We start from the raw sequence: 25,262 nt of genomic DNA, 5'->3' as shown, positions 1-25,262 counted from the left end.
GCAATCCTAGTTTGCTGTCTCTTGCAACGAGTTGCTGCTGGGCGTTGCAAGATTTTTTTCGCTCCGCACTTTCTTCCCCTGCGAAGAAAAGTGCTTCCCCACGAGGAGAGACGCTTGCTGGGCGCTTCCCACCCCCAAGAGCTTTCCCGGGCCTGGCAGCCTCTTCCCCGCAACCCCATGCTGACCCAGTCCCCCCGGCAGTAAATTAGCGCCCCCCACCCCACCGGCCGGCATGCTGCTGCCTGTCTTAGCGGGGCTCGCTTTCTCCGCGTGGGGGGCAGCGGGCGCCCAGGAGAGCCCCCCGGGGAGCCGCTTCGTGTGCACCTCGCTGCCTCTGGATGCCGCCAACCCGGGCTGCCCGCTGCCCCCCATCCCCATGCAAGGGGGCGGGCTGCTGCCCCCCGAGGAGGAGCTGAAGGCCACCGTGCTGCAGCTGCGGGAGACGATCCTGCAGCAGAAGGAGACCATCGGGAACCAGAGGGAGGCCATCCGCGAGCTGACCGCCAAGCTCGGCCGCTGCGAGACCCCCGACGGCAAAGCGGGCACGTGGAGGAAGGAGTTCGGCAAAGGCAAGGACACCATGGGCGACTTGCCCCGCGACCCCGGCAAGATCATCGACCAGCTCAGCCGCACGATGCAGACGCTCAAGGATCGCCTGGAGAATCTGGAGGTGAGGACGGGGAAAGCGGGCGGAGACAACCGAGTGGGGTGGAGGGAGCTGTCCGCGGTGCTGAAAGTTTGCCCCCGACTTCGCCAAGCAGGGACGGCAGCCAGTTGGCGGTAATGGATAGCGGGGAGGGCTCTGTGCCGAGCGGGAGCTGTCTGTGGTGCTGCAAGGTGGCCTCTGGTACTGGGATGCCAGCGCACCCCGTTGGGGGTGATTGACAGGTGGCAGCTACCGCAGGTGCGGGGTGGGAGCTGTTCTGGAGCTGTCTGTGGTGCTGAAAAAGAGTCTTCTATCTCTTTCTGGAAAAGAGAGCGGCATCCTTGTGGGGGACTGATGCCAGGTAGCTAGTGTTTTGTTTGAAGGTGAGAAAGTGAGTTTGCCTTTGAAACTTCACTCTTAGGGAGTAGTAATAGGGATAAAACCACCTATTGTGTGTCCAGGATGCTGAAAATTTGCTACCGGTGTGGGAAGGTCCTAAAGGGGGCAAGCTAGACTTATGCTGCAATCCTAAAAGTAAGCCTTACTAAGGAGCAAGCACCACAGGGCACACTGGAATTTACTTTTTTAAAGTAGGCATTGCATTGTAAGAATCATTGAGTTCAACTCTAACCCTTCCTCCACAGAGTTGAAGGCAATATACTGTATATATATATATATATATATATAGGAACATGGGAAGCAGCCTTATACTGAGGCAGACCATTAGTCCAGCTAGTTCAGTATTGTCTGCACTGACTGGCAGTGGCTTTCCAGGGTTTCAGAAGGAGGGAGTCTCTCTCAGACCTATTTGGAGATGCAGCAAATTGATGCAGCTACTGCTTTCTCATGGCTCTCTCGCTTTCTTTATCCCTCTGTGACAGTTGTAGGCTGAAATACATTGACTAGTCACAAGGTCATCCACAAAGCCTCCTCAATCTATCAAAATCCCCTCAATCTACACCCCAGGCTCTAACCACTATACTATACACCCCAGGCTCTAACCACTATACTATACTAGCATGATGGCTAAATGGAGCCTCCATACCTCTGAATACCAGTTGCTGGAGGAGGCAACACCTGAGCATGGCAATAGCCCCTTTGCCCTGTTTGGAGGCTTGCCAGAGGTGGGTGGTTGGCCAGTGCAAAATGTTGAGCTCGATCCAGCAGTGCTATTCTTATACTGCTGCATAAATAACCTACACATTCTACTGAGTAGTTGTAGTTATATTTGATATTATCCCATCAAGAAGTGCCCAGATCCCATTATAGCATCTATGCAACCTTCATTTTCTTAAAAATAGTCTATTGCTGTCCATATCCAAAGAATTGTGTGAAATATCTTCATTCCTAGTTTATGTGTCTGGTCCATTCTATAGTATGGTGCTGTCCCAAGTTCAAATACCAGGTCATTGGTTTGGGAAGAACTCCATATTTATACCTGCCTCTCTTCTTTTTTGCCATTTTCTTCGCCATTCAACATTTGTAACCTATAGCTTCATCTTCTAGGCAGCTGAAGGTGCGTCTCTCCTTAGGGGATTGTTGTCACCCGCTAAATATATATGTCGTAGATTATCAGGGGAGCAATTAGTGAAGTTTCAGCCTTCTGGGACACCGCAATAAACAGGCTTCATTTCCCAGAAACTCTTAGTCATTGTCTCATCTTTAATGGGATTCTTTTTTTAAAAGAAAGGCTGCTCAGGTTTTATGTAAATCACTTTCTTGAACTTCTATTTTATAAAAGGGGAACTTTATGATCACATTAGGCAGAGAAGCTATACTTTAATCCAGGCATAAGATGGAGAATATGAAGGGGAGATTCGGAATTGGTCGATTTATTAGAAATCCAAAGAAATAAAATGCAATGCCCTGGTCCTGTGAAAATTGATTGCAACAAGTACAAACTACAGAACTGGTGTTTATGAGGTGCCATTTCCCCCAATGGAAGCACAAAAAGGTATAGCTTTTCTGTGTGTGCTTACCAATAAAATGGATTGAGAGCAGATTTGAGGGTTTTATTTCCCTGCCCTGGTGCTTTTCATTTCTTTTTCTTAATCTCAGCCTCAGCTAAGAACATAGTTGCTTAAGAGGTTGCAGTGTAACATTGACATCCTAGATAATGTGTCCTTGGCATATGGTGCCACGTAAGAACATGAAGGCTTTTATTTTGTTTTAAGTGTTAAGTGCCGGTCCTTCTTCTCAACTGTTTAACTATACAATCAACCACAAAGGCAATTGGAATGAATGAGACAGTATTTTAGATATTATTATTATTATTAGATATTATTATTTTAGATATTATTATTTTTCAGCCCAGTGATGCTTAAATATTTATGCAAAGTATATCTCCTCTCCCAATCCAGCTGTCATTTTGAAGGACATAGTTGAAAGCTTTTTGTAATCAATGCAGAATTCAGTCTTTGAAGCAGCTCTTACATTTGCTTGAAGTGCTGTCAATGTATAATGAAGTCTCATAGTAATCAAATATCAAGGATATAACTGTTAAGGACAAGTTTTCCCCCTTCCTCTTTGGAAAACAACATTATCAGTAAGGTGCATCACCTTTGGAAATGCTAGGTGCTTTGTTTGGTTACCTGTGAGACACAGTGAGGCAACCTGTGGCCCAGAGATCACAGGTATCCCCACGGTTTCATTTTATTTCTTTATTTCTTTTTTACTATAACATTGAATAAACATAAGGATGGATGAGCTCAGTAACATCAGGCCTATAAAAATGTAAATAAAATGGCTAGCAGCAATGCTTTTATTGCGCAGTTCAAAAGCATCCTCGTGAACACTACAGTAAAAGGATTCAAAGAGTTAGCCATTCAGTGACAGTTTACACAAATTTATCTGCATTTCCCAAAATCACATGTCTAGATTGGCATGAGACCTCTGTTGCATGTGCCAGAAGCATTTAACAATTGTTCATGCAAAGAAGGTTTAAAGCTGGCAGCTAATGCCCCTGTGGGAGCTATTGCATGCCACCAAAGTCACACATTTTCCCCCAAACATACCTGCATAGAAGTGACGTCACTTTCTGTAGAATGGAGTGGTTTAAGAGTTATCAGCCGTCCATTTGTAAGTAAACCAGTGTCAAAAAGTTAACTTCTGGGCTTAACTGAAAGTGTTGGTTTGACCCAGTGGTAGCCAATATGATGCCCTCCAGGCAGCGTTCGAAATTCGCCAGGCACTAGGTGCATTTTCTACCTGGCTATCAGCCACTTGTGACCACGTGAAGATGCTTGGGGCACCAGGATGGCACCTGATGTCTCTTCATGCCTCGGGATCCTTGGATCCTGCCTGTTCACGCACACTAGCAACACAGCCTGTAGAAGTCAATCCATTATATTTTATCTGCACAATCGGAATGAATTTTTGGAACTAAAAAGTTGTTTTGAAAAATATGACTTTCGAGCCATCTGGCCCAAACATGGCAACTAGGCATTCTATTTTAGTGACTGTAACCCTGGTTTAAGGAGCCAATTGGCTCCGAGCTTATATATCTGAGTTTTTAACACTGCCTCCAGATGTTTTCAGCTTCCAGCAGCTGCAACCAGCATGGAGACCTATATATTTCCAGAAGTCCTTTTCCCACAGCTGATCTCTGTATTGATCGCTGAATTGCTCTTTTAGAGCATGAAGCCAGGTCATTTCTAGCATTGCTTCATCTTTGCAGGGTATCTTTGCCAAGACCTCCATTTCTGCTTTCCTAAAAGAAGGCTAAAACTTTATTTATTCCAGCAACCCTCTACTGTTGTCAGAATGAGATCTGTAAGGTCTGTCTGTTGGGGATGCTAGTGTGGAGTGCTTTAATTCATTGTTTTGCAATGCCTGTTTTATTTATGGCATAGCTCATCTCCCCACCCTCACTTCTAGTTTTTTTATTTTTTATTTAAAGGAGATGTATTTTTCAAATGTGAACTATTACTGCATTATAAATTGGAATTTGAAATAAGGCGGTGTTCCTAATCATGCTTATTTGAATATTAACAGTGTTGCATCCAATGCTATTCCTACTCATAGTAGACTTCTTGAAATTAATGGGAATGACTCCCTTGGGGTACTGTTAATCAGCTATTGGATGAAGAAGGGGGAATTGAATCCTGCTGCTCTCTTCCTTCCTGCCTAAAAGGCTGATCTGTGGAAATCCAGCTTTTTAAAGAGAGGGTGGTTTACCAGGTTCTCCTTATACATCCCCGGCTGTTAGATCACGGAGGAGAAATGTACACACGTCTCGCATTTGCATACATAGTTTCCCCATACAGTGGGAGATATTAACTCAGAAGCTCAGTTTTTGCTGCTTATGCTTGACTTCTAGCTGCCCTGGGGCATCTGAGAAGATAATATATTATTAGTGCCTGGTTAAGTTTAATAAATGAGAATTGTGGTGTTTTGTTTTGTTTCCCCCTTGTCCCCTCCTTTATAGCACCAGCTCCGAGCGAACGTGTCCTATACAGCCCTGCCTCACGATCTCCGAGAGATGCTCCAGAGGAGGCTGGGAGATTTAGAGCGCCAGCTTTTAAGCAAAGTGGCAGACCTGGAGAACGAGAAATCCCTGCTTCATAATGAGACTTCCACCCATCGGCAAAGGACAGAGGCAGCCTTGAACGCCCTTCTTGAAAGGGTTTCTGAACTAGAAAGAGGTAATAATGAAGGCTAATTTGCATCCTCCTTCGTATATTCCGGCGTGGATTTATTTCTGTTTGACTTGTTGACTCAGATGTCCTGCAACACTCCAGTCCTATGTATTGATTTAGGGTGGAGTGATGCCTGGAGCAGCTTGTATTGCTGGTAGTGGATGGGGACAGCAGTTACTGCATTGGTCTGAATCTAAGCTGAATAAATAAATAACAGAATAAGGGCATCCTGAGTGCAGACTTATACACACCTTTGGACGATGGGTTTGCAGTACCTCCGCTGTTGGAGGCAACATGTCTCTGAATACTGGCTTCCGGAAACCACAGGAGGAGAGACTGTTGTCGTGCTCGGGATCTGCTTATGAGCTTCCCAGTGGGGCATCTAGTTGGCCACTGTTAGAACCAGGGCTGGATTTAGGTTTGATGAGGCCCTCAGCTACTGAAGGTAATGGGGCCTTTTATATGCTCAGCTGCAGCGGTTCCTATTTATCTACTTGCATTTTGACGTGCTTTCGAACTGCTAGGTTGGCAGGAGCCACATATATACTATATGGTAATTTATGGACCCACAGGACCCAGGTGGCGCTGTGGGTTAAACCACTGAACCTAGGGCTTGCTGATCAGAAGGTTGGCGGTTCGAATCCCCGCGATGGGGTGAGCTCCCGTTGCTCGGTCCCAGCTCCTGCCAACCTAGCAGTTCAAAAGCACATCAACATGCAAGTAGATAAATAGGAACCGCTACAGTGGGAAGGTAAACGGCGTTTCCATGTGCTGCTCTGGTTTGCCAGAAGCGGCTTTGTCATGCTGGCCACACGACCTGGAAGCTATACGCCGGCTCCCTCGGCCAATAATGCGAGATGAGCGCGCAACCCCAGAGTCGGTCACGACTGGACCTAATGGTCAGGGGTCCCTTTACCCTTTACCTTTATGGACCTAATAGGTCTCTAAAGCCATTTGCACATGTTGCCATGCAACCAGTCCATGCAGAATGTAGACACTCTATATATAGAAATGAGCAAACCAGTGATATTTTAGGGAGCCGGCTAGCAGGTGGGGCCCATGACTTACATCATAGGAGCCTACACAACACAAAACACTGTTGCTGTACGTAGGTTTTATTTTATTTGTTTTTTTTATCTTATATTTTGGAATTGTGCATCCATTTTCCCCCCTTTTAATTTAATTTTTTTGGGGCCCCCAAGAGAGTGGGGCCCTAAGCTATAGCTTGTTTAGCTTATATGTAAATCCGGCACTGGTTAGAACAGGATGCTGGGCTAGTTGGCCGATGGCCTGATCAGACAGGGGCTCTTCTTCTATTCCTGTGTTTATGTAGCACCCCCTGTTGTTCAGTGCAGAATCTGCAATGCAGGATGCAGCTGACGTATCCCTGGCCGGTGGTTGTACAGCCCCTCCTTAAACACACCCAGTGAAGGAGAGCCCACCACCTCCTGCTGTCAAAAAGCTCCGGCTGTTAGGAAGCATCTCCTGATGTTCGGCTAAAACCTGCTTCCTTCCCTGCAGTTGACACTACTACAACTTGGTTCTAGCTCTGCTCTCCAGAGCAGCAGATAAGAAGTCTGTTCCACCTTTGCATGGCGGTCCTGTAGCTACTGCCATGTCTCCATCACTACATGGAATCCATTCTCATGATCTCAAAGGGATGATGTCGAGCAAGGAAAGAGTTGACAGTAAGAGCTGTTCGACAGTGGAATTTGCTGCCCAGGAGTGTGGTGGAGTCTCCTTCTTTGGAGGTCTTTAAGCAGAGGCTTGACAGCCATATGTCAAGAATGCTTTGATGGTGTTTCCTGCTTGGCAGGGGGCTGGACAGGATGGCCCTTGTGGTCTCTTCCAACTCTATGATTCTAAGGAGGAAGTGGCTTCAATCCTGCACGATCCATTTCTGGCAATGGAATTCCTGCGGTCCCCCAGCACACTTTTCATTTGCAAAGCAAGAAGAGGCCTTGTGGATCAGGCTAGCAGTCCATCTAGTCCAGTGTTTCTCCAACTTAGATCCCCATTTGTTGTTGAACTACAACTCCCACCACCCCTGGCCACTGGTCCTGCTAGCTAGGGATTATGGGGGTTGTAGTCCAACAACAGCTGGGGACCCAAGTTAGAGAAATGCCGGGTCCAATGGTGGCGGCTTGTGTTGATTGGGACTGCTAGGGCGGATGGCAAGGAGACCAATAGCAGGCGGATCCAGAGCCAATGGCAGGCAATGACTGGTTGTATGCAAGAAGGCAGGTGGTGGCTGACTGAGGTCAGGCTGAGGTAGACGGGGCATTGTCCCACTCAATGTGGTGGACCAGCTTCCACTGTTTAAGAGTCTGTTTCCCATGGTGGCCAACCAGATACCTCCAAGGAAACCCAAAATCAGGGCATGAGGACAATACCCCTCTGCCATTTTGGCTCCCCAGCAGTTGGTATTCAGTGGTTTACAGTCTCTGAACCTGGAGAATGCATATAGCTGTCATCACTACATTGGTACCATATATTCCGGCGTATAAGACGACGCCCAACTTTTCCAGTTAAATATAGAGTTTGGGATATACTTGCCGTATAAGAAATACGACCTGGCGTATAAGACGACCCTCAATTTTTGAGAAGATTTTCCTGGGTTAAAAAGTAGTCTTATACACAGGAATATACTATACCTCGGTTGAAGTACACAATTGGTTCCGGAAGTCTGTACTTAACCTGAAGCATACTTAACCTGAAGCGAACTTTCCCATTGAAAGTAATGGAAAGTGGATCAATCCGTTCCAGATGGGTCCATGGAGTACTCAATCTGAAGCGTACTTAACCCGAAGTATGAGTGTAATTGGTTCCGGAAGTCTGTACTTAACCTGAAGCGTACTTAACCTGAAGCAAACTTTCCCATTGAAAGTAATGGAAAGTGGATTAATCCGTTCCAGGTGGGGCCGCGGAGTACTTAAACTGAAAGTACTCAAACCGAAGCATACTTAAACCGAGGTATGACTGTAATAGCCACTGATAGACTCTCCTCCTCCATGAATTTGTCTAATCCCCTTTCAGAGCCATCTCAGTGGGTGGCCATCACCACCATCCTGTGGCTATAGCACAAGTCTGTCCATGTAATGCAGAGAAGCAAGTCCCATTGGATTCAGCAGGGCTTATTGTTTGCAGGATTGCAGTCTAACTTTTAAGTGTTGTGTGAAGTAGTACTGCATTTGTTTGTCCTGAACCTCCTATCAGTTTAATTGGTAGACAGAGGAAGAGAGAGGTACTTGCTCTACGTCTTCTTTGCCTTTGAGCAAGCTGTGAAATGAGACAAACTTCCCTTTTCTTTTTTGCTTTTAATTAATTGCTGAATGTCACTTCTGCTCACTCCACAGACCTTGGGGCAAGCATGTCCTGTCTCAAATGCGCAACCTTTACTGTGGATTACTCCTGGAGCCACTGGGGGACACTCTTAATCCTAATCATTTAATCAGATCCTTAGATTTAATTACTGGGAAACAGCACACTTGGCCAGAGTTTGTGTATTTAAATTTCAAGCACACATGGCAAGGGAGGAATAACACGAAACTGTCTGCATAATCATTTCCCCTTTCCTTTCCCCCCTGTTTTTACAGAGCAAGAGTGTGTGAATTGTTTAAATATAGATTCTCTTTAAATGATATTTATAGTATTAAGCAAGTCTGGATCAAGGCTTGTTCAGGCAAATTAATGATTGCACCTCCGAGTTGTGCCAACGGATGCATTTTGTGAAGGTTAAGCCCCAGCCTTTGCAGAAGCCAGGTTGCACATATCTGGGCATGCCATTACTCTTATGGGGAAAAGGGTGCAAATGTTCCTTAAAATAAATCTCCAGAACTCATAAGCATCTCTGGTTTCTTTTTTGTGTTGTTCGTTGTTGTTGTTGAACAAAAGCAGGGGAATCTTCATTTGGATGTTTTGGAGATATGGGAAGTCTAGTGATAGGAAGAGAGAAGGCTCCTGTGCTCCTGTTCTGCTTTGCAACCTTCCCAAATGCAATTCAATGCCTCCCTAAAAGCCATTCTCTTGGTCCCACCACCTTCGCAGGCATGTTTTGCGAGGACATGAGACAGGGCCTTCTTGGTGGCTGCTCCCAGATTGTGGAACTCCCTTCCACAAGAGGCTAGGCTGGCCCCCCTCTGTGCCTCCCTTTCACTAGTAGACAAAAGATTTGTTTGTTCTGACAGATCTTTGGCCACTAACTGACTGTTTTGGCAGGGTCTTCTATGGCTGGATGTTCTACTTTGTGTGTGTGTGTGTGCTTTTCAATGTTTTTAAGGGTTTGCAGTGCTCTTTTTTAAAATACAGTGGTACCTTGGTTTATGACCATAATCCATTCCGAAGGTCCGTTTGTAAACCAAAACAGGTCATAACCCCAGGCGTGCTTTCGCCAATGGGGCCTCCCCCCAAAAAGGGTCGTAAGCAAAAAAATATCTTCGTAAACAAAAAAAAATGTTCCTAATTTTAAAAAGGGTTGTAATAAAAAAAATCCGCAAACCGGAACGCGCACATCTGGGTTTGAATTGATCATAATCTAAAATGATCGTAAACTAGGCTGTTCGCAAACCAAGGTACCACTGTATGGTTACTTACTAGCTTTTTAAAAAAAGAATATTGACAATCGTTGTGTGTTTTAATACACCGATTGTATTTGTTTTAAATCATGCTGTGCCCTCCCACTGGAAGAAATGTAAATCAAACAAATAAATTTGGTTGGCCACCGAGGGAATAGAATGCTTTAATAGATGGGCCTTTTATGAGATTCAGCTCAGCTCCTCTTATGGTCTTGGGGAATGGGAGACATCTTCTCAGGATGAAGTCCCAAACACACACTGTTGGAAATGACTTTCTGTGGAATGAAAAAAAGACTCAATGCCTGAGACTGAAATTAGATGTGGCGACGACGGACTAATGTGGTTCAGCCTAGCTCTGTCTCAGATTTGGTCCCAAGGTATGGTCTGATGACGTGTCAGTCCCACAACCTTGCTGAAGGTCTGGTCTGATGGGTGATCACTTGGGAACCAAGTGTGTTGTGTTGGCTTGGATTCTAATACAGTGTGTTTTTTTGTGTGTGCAAGGTTCCATTGTAAGAGCAAACGAGACAATATCTAAGGCCAGGGATTTGGATTGTGTCCCCAGATTGTGTCAAGCAAGTGAGGGGAACCTTTTGCCCTTTTGTCCCCATATGAACCAGCCCAAACTCTGAAGCCTTCAGCAAAGCCCCTTTTCCATGTGCACCCCAAGGGAGGTACAGAGGGTGGCCACACAAAAATTGGCTTTTTAAGTGGTGCTCCATCCCATTTCTGGAATGCTTTCATCAGGAAGATGCACCTGACACCATGCTTGTCCATCTTTAGGCACCAAGACTTATTTTGCTTTGGCCTTTGGTAATTATGTTGCGTCCTATGGTAGTGGTCATATTTTAGTGGATTTGTGCTTATTAAAATGTCACTGGACGAGCGTTTTGTGTATTTTGTAGTGCTTATTTTTTATTTTTTTCTGGTTTTAAAACATTTTTAGGTGCTGTGTTTTGTCAAATAGCTTTTTTCTTTTGTATGAACAACTGATGTAAATACAATAAATGATAATTATATATTGCATATAATTGCAATGGTTAATATTAGGAAGAACTTCCCGACAGTAAGAGCTGTTTGACAGTGGAATTTGCTGCCAAGGAGTGTGGTGGAGTCTCCTTCTTTGGAGGTCTTTAAGTGGAGGCTTGACAGCCATCTGTCAGGAATGCTTTGATGGTGTTTCCTGCTTGGCAGGGGGTTGAACTGGATGGCCCTTGTGGTCTCTTCCAACTCTATGATTCTATGATTTACATTACATTATATATAAATACTCCACCTTTGTTCCCCAAAGCTTAAGTCATTATACATGGTTCTTTCCCACTTGCCCCATTTATCCTCACAACAGTCTTGTGAGGTAGGCTAGCCTGGAAGATGGTGGCTGGACCATTGGTCATGGTGGCTGGAGCTGATGGGAACTGGAGTCCAGCCACATCTGGAGTTCCGCAGGCTCTCTAACTCTGTACACAGGAGGTCCTCCTGTGTAACTACAGCTCCCATAATCTATGACCATTGGCCATGGTGACGGGGACTCATGGGAACTGGAGTCCAGCACCATGTGGAGAGTCATGAATTTCCCATGCCTTCTTAAACATCTAAATCACACTGACCCTTTATATGGGGACAGGGCCAGCGTTAAACAAACAGCTCGGTTGGCTGCTGCATCCAGCTTGAACCCATAGCTGCCAAGTTTTCCCTTTTCTCGCGAGGAAGCCTATTCAGCATAAGGGAAAATCCCTTAAAAAGGGGGATAACTTGGCAGCTATGCTTGAACCTGAGTAAACATGTTGGGAATCAGGTTGAAATGGACACGCTGATAAAAAATTATCAGAACCTTTCATCCAAGGTGAAAGGCAGCATGCAGTGAAAATGTTCATCTTCTCCCCAGGGACACGTGCTGTTCACAGCTGGGTTTTAACCTCTTAAGAGGGTGGCAATGCATTCATAGAAAGAGCCTCCAGCGGCTGCTGCAGAACTTGCAACCAAATACAGTTAATGGGAAAGTGAGTCTGAGAAAGCTGCAGGATAACTGCTGCAAAATCAAATCCCCAGGTCTTTAAAAGCAGTCAAAAAGCTATTTTAAAAAAGCTGACCTGCTAGATTTCTTTAAAAGCAAACCATTTGGGACCGGTAGTGTCGAGATCTGCCGGAAATTGCCACATGCAGTCTTGATGTAAGTTACCTATATCCCCAGTCTAAAAAACACATTTATGGCAAAATCTGATGCATAGAAATCAAAGGCTTTGTGTTCTGTTTCATTGCAAATGAATGCGCTTGCCAATTTCTTTCATATATACATACTACAGAGGAAGGAAGGAATAAAACTCAAAGTGATGTTTTTTTAATTAAAAAGAAGGCAGCCATTCACCGGTAAGCACAGAATCAGAACGTCTAATTAAATGAAGATGCCATTGCTCAGTGGCAGAACACATACTCTGCAGAGGGTCTTGACTTCAAACCCCAGCATTTCTAATTAAAAGGAGCAAGCTGCCTGAGACCATAGGGGCCACTGCCAGTCAGAGTATGTAATACTCAGTTAGATGGATAAAATTGTCAGAACTGGTACAAGGCAGCTTTCCATATTTCCAATCCTGACCCAAACAGCCTACAGTCTGCGATGTTTGCTTCAGGGACTCAGGCAAGGGATATCCTTTCAACACCTGTGGCATGACGCCCAATAATCTCCACATACCCCAGAGGAGATTGCAGTAAATGCTGCTGTCCACCAGAAGCTGCTCTCTGGGTGAGACCGAGCCATTTCGTTAGCTTCCTGGCAGGTACGTTGCTGTTGCTTACCCAGGAGGGATGGAGGCAAGGCAGCAGAGAGGTTGTTACAGTGCAAATGCATTTGCAGGGTGCTGGATTGGCTCTGCTGTTGTGTTTGCACTGCACCAACCTCCCCTCCAACTCACCCACCCCTCTTCTGGTAAACAACAGTGACCCACCTGCTGAGGAGCTAGCATGGTGCCGCTGCCCCCCTCAACAAGGCAGTTCTGTGATGCCTGCTATCTATTTTCAGATAGACATGTGGAACTCACAACAAAATAATACACTTTACAGTATTGGTCACCCAGCCATGCTCTTTTTTCAAGGTTACTCCATTCCATTCATACTCCTGCCCGATCTCCCAGTCAGTTAGCATTCCATGCCTACTGAGCATGCTCAGTCCTCACTGGGCTTCCATAGAGCTTTCCTTTCCCTACAGATTTGTTATACTTTTGTTGTATGGGTTGGCTTTCCCTACCTACAAATTTGTTGTACTTCTGCAAATCTTGGGGTCCTCCCAAGCCTGCTGATACTGCCCTCTTGTGTGTGGGTGATGCTGTTTTGGCTTCAAAAGCAACAGCCCTTACAGCTTGATAGGTTCAGCGCAGCTTCTTAACCAAATTGGAATAAGTGGGTTTTCAGAGACCCTGTAAAATGCAGCACTTGTTGTTGTTAGTCCTGTTATTAATTTATATAAATCTTATTGCCAGAAAAGGCTTCTTAAACAGTATTCAAGTATAAAAAGCAATTCCACAAGCATTAAAGTATAAACATCCACAATGAAAATACACAATAAAATGACCCCATTCAAACTTTCAGAGATTAGGGGTCACCAATGAAAACGTGCTTTCTCCTGTCACATACATCCTGAAGATCCATACAGTAGTACCTTGGGTTACAGACGCTTCAGGTTACGGACTCCGCTAACCCAGAAATAGTACCTCGGGTTAAGATGAGATGAGAACAGAAATCTCGCGGCAGCGGGACGGCAGCAGCGGGAGGCCCCATTAGCTAAAGTGGTGCTTCAGGTTAAGAACAGTTTCAGGTTAAGAACAGACCTCTGGAACGAATTAAGTTCTTAACCAGAGGTACCACTGTATTTTATGTATTAATTTTAGACACTTAATATTTCAGGGGGGAAACTTTCTGCACAGGGGTGAAGAAAGCACGCTTCTTAGTTTGCTTTCAGAGCTCTTGTTTTACTTTTATGCAAATGTGATTTACTGATTGATAGGTAAACCAGGTAAAACTTGTGCAATGAATCAGCTTCTTTATTTGAGTGACCTCCCTGCAATTTACATGGGTAACCTTGTGTCCTTTGGGATATGGCTGTAGGTACCAGCGCCTTCAAGTCGCCGGATGAATTTAAAGTCTCCCTCCCTCTCCGCACCAACTACCTGTATGGGAAGTTCAAGAAGACATTGCCTGAGCTGTATGCCTTCACTGTGTGCTTGTGGCTGAAGTCGAGTGCCTCTCCGGGAATAGGGACACCCTTCTCCTACGCTGTCCCTGGGCAAGCTAATGAAGTGGTGCTGATCGAGTGGGGGAACAACCCCATTGAGCTGCTCATTAATGACAAGGTGAGGAAAGACTTACCTTCCAGTGAGCCAGTGTGGTGTAGTGGTTGAGAGCAGTGGACTCGTAATCTGGTGAACCGGGTTCGCTTCCCCACTCCTCCACATGCAGCTGCTGGGTGACTGTGGGCTAGTCACACTTCTGTGAAGTCTCTCAGCCTCACCCACCTCACAGAGTGTTTGTTGTGGGGGAGGAAGGGAAAGGAGAATGTTAGCTGCTTTGAGACTCCTTAGAGTAGTGATAAAGTGGGATATCAAATCCAAACTCTGTTCCTTTTGAGAATCCCATTTCTTTCCATCAGCCAAGGCAGGGGAAAAAAGAACTCCTGCTGTGCAACAGTGAAATGTTCGAGGATTAAGCTCTGCTGCACCGTAAGATGTAACAGAGTTTAATCCTGCCCTGGTAAAATAGTAGAGCAATTCTTCATTCAGTCTGGAGGGTCAATGCATTTGAGCCCCATTCTTGTTAAAACCATAAACAGGCATATGGACTGTCTTGGCACATGGCCCCTGGGACGGCAATCCTGTGCACCCCTGCTCCCTAGCAAGTAACATTGAACTGAATGGGACTTGTTTCCAAGTAGAGATGAGCCAACTGCTTTCTCGTTTTTTACCTAATCTTAAGTTCTCCACACCTTTACATCAGTTTGCATAAAATAAAATAAAAACCCTCATGGAAATTCATTAGCATTTTAGTGCAAATATCTCTTAATAGGGACATTATTTGTATGCAATTTTGCCTAATGCACACATTTTGCAAAGCAAATTCTGCTAATATGGCACATTTTTGCACGTTATTTTCACCGGTGTACTTTGGTACCCATTACTTGTCTGCAGAATTGCACTACAAAGAAAGGTGGATTTTGAAAGATGGCTGTGTTTCATTCTGCATATTGTTTTGTAAAGTGAAGATTTGGGAGACCACATGGCGTTTACTTGCTTGCAAAGGGAAGGATGAGGCTCCCAGACTTGCACTGATGCGAGTTCGCCCAGTTGATTGATCAGGTTGTAAAGCTGCAGTTCTTGAATTACTTTGCCGGTAGAAGCTCCTTTCACCAGAGTGTGGCTCGTTGGCTTGGCCGCTTTAAAATTAGGCTGTAAGTCACGTAACAATTAATCAAGTCAGCAAGCGACCTATTACAAATGTGGTCAAAATAAGGCTCTGTCAGAAGGAGAAATGTGTTTGTGTGTAGCTGGGGAGGGGAGGAGAAAGGGCCTGTTGTTCTGTGAGATGCATTGTGGTAGTCTCATAAACATCGAATCCCTGGGAGCGTTGTAAGAGGTTGCTAAGAGACATATGCATCATTCAGAATTTGCCACAGTTCATAATATATGCACACAGGGCTTCATCAGCCTCCAGGTACAAAAATCAATTCTACTAGGCAATTCTAAAGGAAAAAGTATTTAAGCCTGTTCAGAGGATATTGCTGTTACCACTGGGGAGGTCCAATGATTCCAGATAGAAGGAATTGTAGAATCATTGGAAGCGAACCAAACGTCGTCTGGTCCACCCCCCCTGCAGGGCAGGAATCTCAGCTAAAGCATCCCTGACAGATGGCCACCCAACATCTGCTTAAAAACCTTCAAGGAAGGAGAGTCTACAACTTCCCGGCAGAGTCTGTTCCACTATCAAACAGCTCTTACTGCCAGAAAGTTGTTCCTGATGTTTGGTTGGAATCTCAAACTAAATATTTATGGAACCGAGGACAAGAGTTTCCGTGACAGACTGTATGTCAGGCCTTTTCACTTTCCAACACAAAATAACTGAGAAGATTACTGTATTTTTCCGTGTATAACATGCCACTGTGTATAAGACACCCCCTATTTTTGGGGACTCTAAGAAAATGGGGGGGGAGATTGCCCCTGTGTATAAGACTAACCCCCCATTTAACATTATTTTTTAGTAAAAAAAACCCCTAGTCTTATACACGGAAAAGTATGGTACACTCAAACCTCGGTTTGCGACCGCTTCGGTTTCCGACCACCGCGGACTCAGAAGTGTTTACATCTGGGTTCTGTGGCGCTCGGATGCGCAGAAGCGATCTGCGCAGCAGGAGCGACGAACTTGGGGAGTGACCGGCTCCCCGGAACCAATTGTGGTCGTAAACGGAGGTATGACTGTATTTCTTCGTCAGACCAATGGCTTATCTAGTCTAGCATCCTGTTCCTCCTGCGGCCAGTAGATGCCTATGGGAAACCTACAAGCAGGATTGACTGCAACAGCACTCCCATCCACTCATGATCCCCAGCATTCAGTGGCATAGGAACCTGTGTTACGCTGCGTCAGACCTTTGGCCTATCTAGCTCAGTATTGCCTACACAGACTGGCAGCAGGTCTCCAGGGTTTCAGGTGGGGCATTTTCCCCAGCCCTACCTGGAGATGCCATTGGGGATTGAACCTGGGACCTTTTGCAGATGCTCTGCCACTGAGCTGTGGCTTTTCTGCTTCTGATACTGCAAGCAGCGCATAGCCATCATGACTTCTCTATGAATGTGGCCAATTCCCCTTTAAAGCTTTCCTAGTTGGTGACCCTTGGCTGCAGTTTTTGATGGAGAGTTCCATAATTGGGCTATGCGCTGTGTGAAGAAGCACTTTATTTTCTCTGCCCCGAATCTTCCAACATTCACCTTTAAAGGATGACCTCTGGTTGTGCAGTGTAAAACTGGCTGGAGGTGTCATGGAATTCTACTCAGTATTGGTCCAGAGCAGAACTCCAATGTATAGTTAGCAGAGTAAAAACTTAAAACACATTGCAGGATCCAGCAGAACTTTATTGCTACTGAAGGCAAAGGAGCATAACGGTCACAAATCCCATACATTCAGGACTTGCACTGTCCACAAGAAATCCAGTTGCAGCAGACTTAGCTTAAACTTACAGTACGTCTAAACCTCAACACTAAGCATACTATGTACAGAACACCACACCAGAAGGAAAAGAGATAGAAAGAGAAAGTGAAACCCAGGCTCCTTCTGGCCTTACTTTTATAGTCAGCATGACCTTGACAGAAAGAGATAACAGCTGTATTCAGCTTCTCTGAAGGAATAACGCAAACACCATGAACCTTCTGCTTGTTTCTTTCACACAGAGAAGCTTGCAAAACCCTCTTGAATTAATTAGAACAGGAAAGATCTCTATGCGTCAGATCAATATTTTTGCACTAAGAAATGCAAACTGCCAAGAGGGTTGTTCGGGAGGATGCACCTCCTTCTGCCCCCCTCACTAAGAACTCTGCAGTGTGTTAGTGTCCAGTCTTCACAACTCTTTTCCTTTAGGATTTGGGTTTCCTGAGGAATAGGCTCTTGTCACTCAGCAAACATGTCCAATGGATGCTGTCACTTTGGGATAAGCAGGGCAGAAGGCAGGGAAGCCAGCAACAGGAGGTGACGAGTCCATGACTCATTCTGGTTTTGTCCCCGTCTTCCTCTTTGCTGAATTCTACAGTTCAGCTTGATCCTGCTGCTTAGCATCTGTCTCTCCTCACTGACTGGACACATGTTGGAATTACCAAGCTTCGCCATAAAATATGAACCAAGATTCCTGTATAATGAGCAGCAAAATCCTGTTGTCTGTAAAATGGGAAAGTCCAGAGATTGCAAGCCATGTTTCCGCCCTAGCCAACCTTACCGTCTGTTCTTTGTAGAGGGCTTCAGCCAATGACAGAGACTGGCTCAGGATCAGTGTGGTCTGTGCCAATGGCAGCTGGTGCCCATTGGGGACTCCCAGGGATGAAGGCAAATAGGCCAGTGATGGGTAGAGTCAGTGGCCGGCAGAACCAATTCATTCTAGTTTTGTCCCCATCCTCCTCCTCGCTTCTACAAGGGGCAACACTGAGACTAAAGAGGAGGGAGCTGGCAGGCAGGGCCTCCACTTGGATTGGGTTCAGGTAAGAAGGCAGGCAAGAGAGGGTTGGCTGAAGACAGGCTGAGGTTGGTGGTGTAACATGCCATTCACCCACACAGACCAGCCTTTACTGGACAGGCCTGCACCCTTTGGGCGTAACGCTCCAGGCATCCACAATAACCTTTATTGTCTTCAACAGGTCGCCCAGCTCCCGCTCTTCATTAGCGATGGAAAATGGCACCACATCTGTGTGACGTGGACCACGAGGGACGGAATGTGGGAAGCTTTCCAGGATGGAGAGAAGCTTGGGACAGGGGATAATTTAGCTCCTTGGCACCCCATTAAGCCAGGGGGGGTTCTGATCCTTGGTCAGGAGCAGGTGAGTCGTGCAAGGTTGCTTATTCCCTCCCCTCCTTCCAAGAAATTAAAACAACAACAACAACAACAACAGGAACAATTGTCATCTCCATTCCTCTCCCATAGCTATAGTTCCCAGAGTATTTCAATGATCAATCACTCTTCAAAAGGGTACCTGAGAGTTTTAGCTATGTGAGGGGAATAGAAGGTCTCGTAACAACTCTCATCGCCCTTAAGAAACTACAGCTCCCAGAATTCTTTGGGAGAAGCCACGATTGTTTAAAGTGGTATCCTATGGTTTGAATGTTGCCTGAGAGGTACCTGCAGTTATCCTTTTTTATTGTGCATTCATGGAGTTGTATCCAATATTAGTCTTGCTCAGTGTAGATTTCCGGTACCAATGGGCATGGCTAATTTAGACCTATTGGTTTTCAATGGGTTTACTCTGAGTAAAGTATCATTGAGTGCAACCCTTGATGGTATCAGGGTGGGTATACATGATCCCACTTTCAATACAGTTTGCACCTATGAAAGCTTTGGTGCAGATACACTGCTTCATCATCAATCAGTGTGTGTCCTGCAACTTCCTGTTGGAATCCAGTAACCTTTTATACCACAAATGTCCCCGGGGTGTGTTTTCGGTTCTGCTTTTGTTGCTCTGTAGTGCAAGAGTGTCCTGATGTGTGGCATGCAGAAGCATTGCATGCTAACGAATAAAGCAGAATGATGTGACCAGTATAAATCATAGAACTGTAGAGCTGGAATGGACTACTGCAATGCGCTTTATGTGGGGCTACCTTTGAAGGTGACCCAGAAACTACAACTAATCCAGAATGCAGCAGCTAGACTGGTGATTGGGAGTGGCCGCCAAGACCACATAACACCACCGGTCTTGAAAGACCTACATTGACTCCCAGTACGTTTCCCAGCACAATTCAAAGTGTTGGTGCTGACCTTTAAAGCCCTAAATGGCCTTGGTCCAGTATACCTGAAGGAGCGTCTCCACCCCCAACGTTCTGCCCGGACACTGAGGTCCAGCACTGAGGGCCTTCTGGCAGTTCCCTCGTTGCGAGAAGCCAAATTGCAGGGAACCAGGCAGAGGGACTTCTTGGTAGTGGCACCCGCCCTGTGGAACGCCCTCCCACCTGATGTCAAAGAGAAAAACAACTGAAGGCAGTCCTGTTTAGGGAGGCTTTTAATGTTTAATAGATTACTCTATTTTATTTTTCTGTTGGAAGCCGCCCAGAGTGGCTGGGGAAACCCAGCCAGATGGGCGGGGTATAAATATATTATTATTATTATTATTATTATTATTATTATTATTATTATTATTATTAGACCCTGAGGATCATCTAGTCCAACCCCCTGCAATGCAGGAATAGGCAGCTGTCCCATATGGGGATCGAACCCTGCAACCTTGCCATTATCAGCACCAAGCTCTAACCAACTGAGCTATCCAGGCAGTGATGCACTGTTATTGCTTTAATGACCTGTTGCAGAAGAATACACCTGTCTTGTAAAAAACACAGTAGTTCAACTAAGTGCTATGCACAAAAAGTGTTTTAAAATACAGGTTCTGCCCACAATCTTGCAAATCAGCTATGGGAGAGACCAATATAGAAGGGGAAAGAAACATCCCCAAAGGGTGTGATTTTCAGCTGCAGAATGGCAGGGGGTAGGTGGGGAAGGGAGGGAGGAAGAACATAGGGAGCTGCCCCATACTGTGTCAGATCATTGGCCCATCTAGCTCAGTATTGTCTACACCGACTGGCAGAAGCTCTCCGCATTCCCAGCCTGACCTAGAGATGTCAGTGATTGAAACAGGGGGACTTCCTGCATGCAAAGGCCCTTGAGACTCTCCTTCCTCTTTTCCTGCTGGTTTTCTTTCTATAGCCTAGTACAGGCACCCCCAAACTTTGGCCCTCCAGGTGTTTTGGACTACAATTCCCATCATCCCTGACCACTGGTCCTGTTAGCTAGAGATCATGGGAGTTGTAGGCCAAAACGTCTGGGGGGCCGCAGTTTGGGGATGCCTGGCCTAGTGTCTTGCTTCCCACACTTCCCACACTTGTCAGGCAAATGTTTCTGGGAATCCCATAAGCAGTGCACAACAGCAGTAGTCCTTTGTGACGTCGCTGCCCAGCAACTGCAACTCATGCTGCCTGGGAACATGAAGGAACATGATCTGTCTTGTTATTTCTGGCCTGCTTTTTGAAGCCCGTACCCTGAGGCAGGTTACAACAAATCAATAAAACACCACATTAAAATTTGAAATTCAAAAGCATCTCCCGAGCTTTAAAATAACGGCAGTAGAGAAAAGTTATTAAAACACTGCACCATAGTTCATTCAACTAGGTGTTTGGAGCCTGCCTAAAGGCCAATGAGGAGGGACCAAACCAAACCTGGGGGTGGTATTCTAGGAATGCAGGGCCACCACAGGAAAGGCCCTCTTCTTCATCTTCTACAGGGAACACCTGTAGCTCATGGGTAGAGCATGTGCATTGTATGCAGAAGGTTGCCGGTTCAAATCCCTAGTGTCACCAGGAAGAGACCCCTGTCTGAAATCCCAGGGAGCAGCTGCCAGTCAGTGTAAACAATATGGGCTCAGTATAAGGCAGCTTCCCATGTTTCTGTGGTTGATTCTCCTCCGTCTCTTCCCCTCCTCCTGCTAATGTATTATAACATAAAAAACCTAACACATCTCTGACATATTGTCGACCATACCATATTTCTTTATTCTGTGTGTATTTCACCTTTCCACCAGGAAAGTGTCATGGTTCAAAGCAATATTTTACCCAAAGTGGGGCTTGAACCCACGACCCTGATACTAAGAGTCTCATGCTCTACTGACTGAGCTATCGAGGGCCTCATATAGGAATACATCAGTCTCAGTATGTTGCAAATGGCAACATCACACATGGTGCACGCACATAAAAGATTCATGGTTGCAACTGAACACAGTGAATAAATCATCATGCACATTCCTGATCTCACCATCCCTTGCAAGGGTACTGATTTCATTGTACTAATGAAGCTCATTGCATCACTATGGGACTCCCCATTCAATTCAATAGAGGGGCACCTCTACATGGGAAAATATGCATCCTCAGGAACAATTTATGTTTATTGGGGTGCAGTCCCCCCAAAAAAACCTGTGTTGCATTCTTGCATTGCAGGGGCTTGGACTAGATGACCCTTGGGGTCCCTTCCAACTCTACAATTCTATGATTCTATTTGTGACCTAAGGATCAACTGGAGGAGATACTAGAAATAGGAAACCAGAGTCCCTCAAGATGTTGCTGGACTACAACTCCCATCATCCTTGACCATACTAGCTGGGGCTAATGGGAGTTGGAGTCCAACAATACATAGGCCACAGGTCCGCCCCCCCCCCACTCTTGCTATTTAGGATTTGCATGCAGATGGCCCTAGATTCAATTCCTAGCATCTCCAGGTAAGTCTGAGAAAGGCTCCTGCAGTTTTTCCACCACCAGTCAAATTAGTCAATACTGATTTAGATGAACCAGTGGCTCGACATGACACTGAACAGCTTCCGAATCGAGAAAACCAGGCCTACAGTTTCTGCCTACGCAGAAGTAAGCTGCACTGGTTTCTTCCCCCCCCCCCTCATTTTTGCAAGCATAACGATACTGATTTGGCCATCTCTTTGAAGGAGAGTCTTGAACTAATCCAAACTTTTGGTTTTCATTCACTTTAAGGACACTGTTGGAGGAAGGTTTGATGCAACTCAAGCTTTCGTTGGGGAGATGAGCCAGTTCAATATATGGGACAGAGTCTTGAAGCCTGAAGACATCATGAATATTGCTAACTGCTCCACCAACATGCCGGGCAACATCATCCCCTGGGTTGACAACAACGTGGATGTGTTTGGAGGTGCAGCAAAATGGCCCGTAGAGACGTGCGAAGAGCGTTTGCTCGATTTATAGCCATGACCATAACCCATTGAAGTGCCCCATTTTTCTTAAGACAATCTCTTGTGAGGTCTGATGCTCTGATGCCCCTATCTGCTTCCTTTAATTAGTGTTAATTTTAATTACCCCTTAGTAAACTCACTGCCAGGGTACCAGTGAGAGGCACAGTTCTCCACAAGTGCTTGCATCAGCTTCACTTAAATAGTTGGGAGGTGGTGTACAAGACAAGGGTTCCCAAACTGGTCTGCAGGCCACCAGTGGTCCATGAGCTTCATCCAGGTGGTCCATGACATGTCTGCAATAATGCCATTAAAAAAATCACACAACAACTAGCTCAGTGCACTGCAATTGCTAGAGCAGGCAGAACAACCCTTAAGTGGTTCACCAGGACCCTCAGCAATTTTCAGATGGTCCAGGGGTGGGGGAGTTTGGGAAGCATCTGTACACTGTTATGCCCTCAACGTGTCCATCTTTGATTCTGCTCAGCGGAGCTCCTGCAGAAGAGGTTTGTGGCCAATTCTGTCTGTTACTTGCATGGGTTCCTGGCACGAATTTCCAAAACCATCAAGCTCTCAGACTTGAGAGCAGTAGATAGTCCCATGTATCAACGTCCAAAGCTTACTTCTATCCCTCTGGCAGAAACCCCATGTCCCGTGCAAATACTTTGTCCCTGCTTAGTGACAGAATGTGTCCCCTCCTAACAGCACATGGTGTCAAATAAAGCACAAACGTCGTAGGGGTTAAGTGTAAGGACTTACATGCAATTTGGTCGTCGCAATAGATTCATGCTGTTTCCCACTGAAACTGTAATGCCCATCCCTGTGTTTGCAGTCAAATGGAGGCATGAGAGCACTTGTGGGGCTGAAGTGAAGGATGGGAAACGGGACGTTCCTTAAAGCAGGAGTGAATTACTTCCTGTGGCCCTCTGGGTTTCCCTAAATGGCCCTATGGAAATAGCACAAGGCCTTGTCTTTCTATTTTTGTGCCCACTTCAGGCTGTAGGCAGAGTTCCAAATTTCTGGAGGATCCCGTCATGTGAGAAGGAAACTGTGTCATGGAGAAAAGGGCTATTGATGGCTGCTAGCCACAATGGTTGTATTGTCCACCACTGGCATAGATGCAGGATGCCTCCGAATGCCGGTTGTTGGGGACCCCAAGTGGGGGGGAGAGAGAGGCTGCACTCAGGTCCCACTTTGGGGCTTCTTGCAATCTGCTTTGCCACCGTGGGAAGAGGGCTAGTGGCCTGATCCGGCAGGTGTGGGGGTGTGCGGGTGGAGTTCTCTGTGTAAGGCACAGGTTTATTGGGGAGTAATCCATCAAGTGATTTACCACAGGACCACAGGACCACTGGCGCCAGTCTGTCTGTTTACACATCTTCCTTGTTGGCATGAGTGATGTATGTGTTAATGGTTAATGTATTTTACGAGGGGAGAAATCCTTAATAAAGAAGAGCTGGGGCTGGGAGGAAAGTCAGCACTTCGCTTGGCACTTCGCTCAGAGCTCTCTCAGTACTTGTCTGTGTACTTTTTGCATCTGTCTCGCACCTTTGCCGGCTGGCTATTCCGACAGGCAGGCTCTGCTTATAGAACTCCAGCTTATCAGGGTTTTGGGTTTTTGTTGACCTTCCTTTCGCTTTTGATTTCCACATGCAAATTGTTGTTGTTGTTGTTTTTTAAAATACTAGCAGTATTCAAACATGTGGCATACGCAGCCTGCAGTCTGAAATGGTCTGTAGCACGAAGGGCAATATGATATTCTGTTTCTGCACTTCTGAATCGTATCAAGGAAGGGGTAAAATTAAATGTGCCTATTGCCCTGGTTCAATGGGACGGGGACTGGAACTTTGATGCAGGCATAAGCTGCCCTGTTCCCTGTTCTTTTTCCAGTGGAAGAAGCAGACCTGTGAGCTCACCCTACCTTTACGTCAGGTGTCCTCCTTTGCGACTAGGGATTGGGGGGGGGGGAAAGAGATTTGATTCCCTTTGCACTTAAAGGGGAGCCAAGCTAATTCACACTTTCGGAAACAATCTACAAATTGAAACACAGCCGTCCTTTGAAATCCACTCTTCTCTGAATTTCGCAGCGCAATTCTCCAGCCAAGGAATGTGTACAGAAATGCATCTGCTAGGGTAAAGGATGCATAAAAATATTCCTATCACTGAAAACAACATTTGAAATGCATTATATTAGAGGGAATTGCTTTGCAAAAACATGTCTGTTGCACATACTAGTTGCATACAAACATGTATATTCAGAGGAATATGGTGGATTTTCATGAGGACTTTTTTAAAAAAAATGCAAAGCGCTGTGGAAAATGCGGATAACTTACTTTAAGATCGGAAGTGAGAGGCTGTGAGAGAACTAGAATTCTGCAGCAGTTTGCGGAATTGTTTTTTTAAATGCTCATGAAAATCCACCATTTTAGTGCAAATTTCTCCTAATAATCAAATTTTGGTATGCAGTTTTGATTCATGTGCACATTTTTGCAAGCAATTCCTCCTAATAAAAGGCATTTTGAATGCATTTGTTTTTGTGCACACTTTCCCCTAATATATGCATTTTTGTAAACGTTGGTTGGAGAACCCTATTGCAACATTCAAATAGCTGCAAAAGCTGTGTTTCGGTTATATTGTTTGGGAGGTGCGAATTTAATAGATTCGGCTTCAGATGAAAACTGAATTGGATTTCTCCACCATCCCTGGTTAGAAGTAAATCCAAATATGGCTATGACAGGTTGTGAATCTTGAGGAACGTTGCAGCCCTCCTTTCACACTTCCTCTTCAGAGTACATCATTTACAGTTGTTCTAAAGCCCTTAGGCAATAGTTAGGATCTCTAAGTAAACCCAGTCACAGAGAGAGCCCAAACCTTTGCTAACAGGATCCTGACCTCCCCTTTCCTCAGACTCCAGCCCCTGTGTTTTGGTAGTCGTTCCTTT

General features: G+C 45.6%; 1 protein-coding gene across 1 annotated transcript; it reads left to right on the top strand.

Moving 5' to 3' along the window:
• On the top strand, positions 1–25,262 carry NPTX2 (neuronal pentraxin 2). Its single transcript, XM_035131393.3, has 5 exons — positions 1–670; positions 5,073–5,289; positions 13,956–14,200; positions 18,236–18,415; positions 22,113–25,262. Exons 1-5 carry the CDS (start codon positions 233–235, stop codon positions 22,338–22,340), a joined length of 1,308 nt encoding a protein of 435 aa, XP_034987284.1. The 5' UTR covers positions 1–232; the 3' UTR covers positions 22,341–25,262.

The sequence above is a fragment of the Zootoca vivipara genome, chromosome 13 (assembly GCF_965207765.1).
Source record: "Zootoca vivipara chromosome 13, rZooViv2.hap1.1, whole genome shotgun sequence".
Taxonomy (NCBI): Eukaryota; Metazoa; Chordata; class Lepidosauria; order Squamata; family Lacertidae; genus Zootoca; species Zootoca vivipara.
This window is presented reverse-complemented; position numbering and strand designations above follow the sequence as displayed.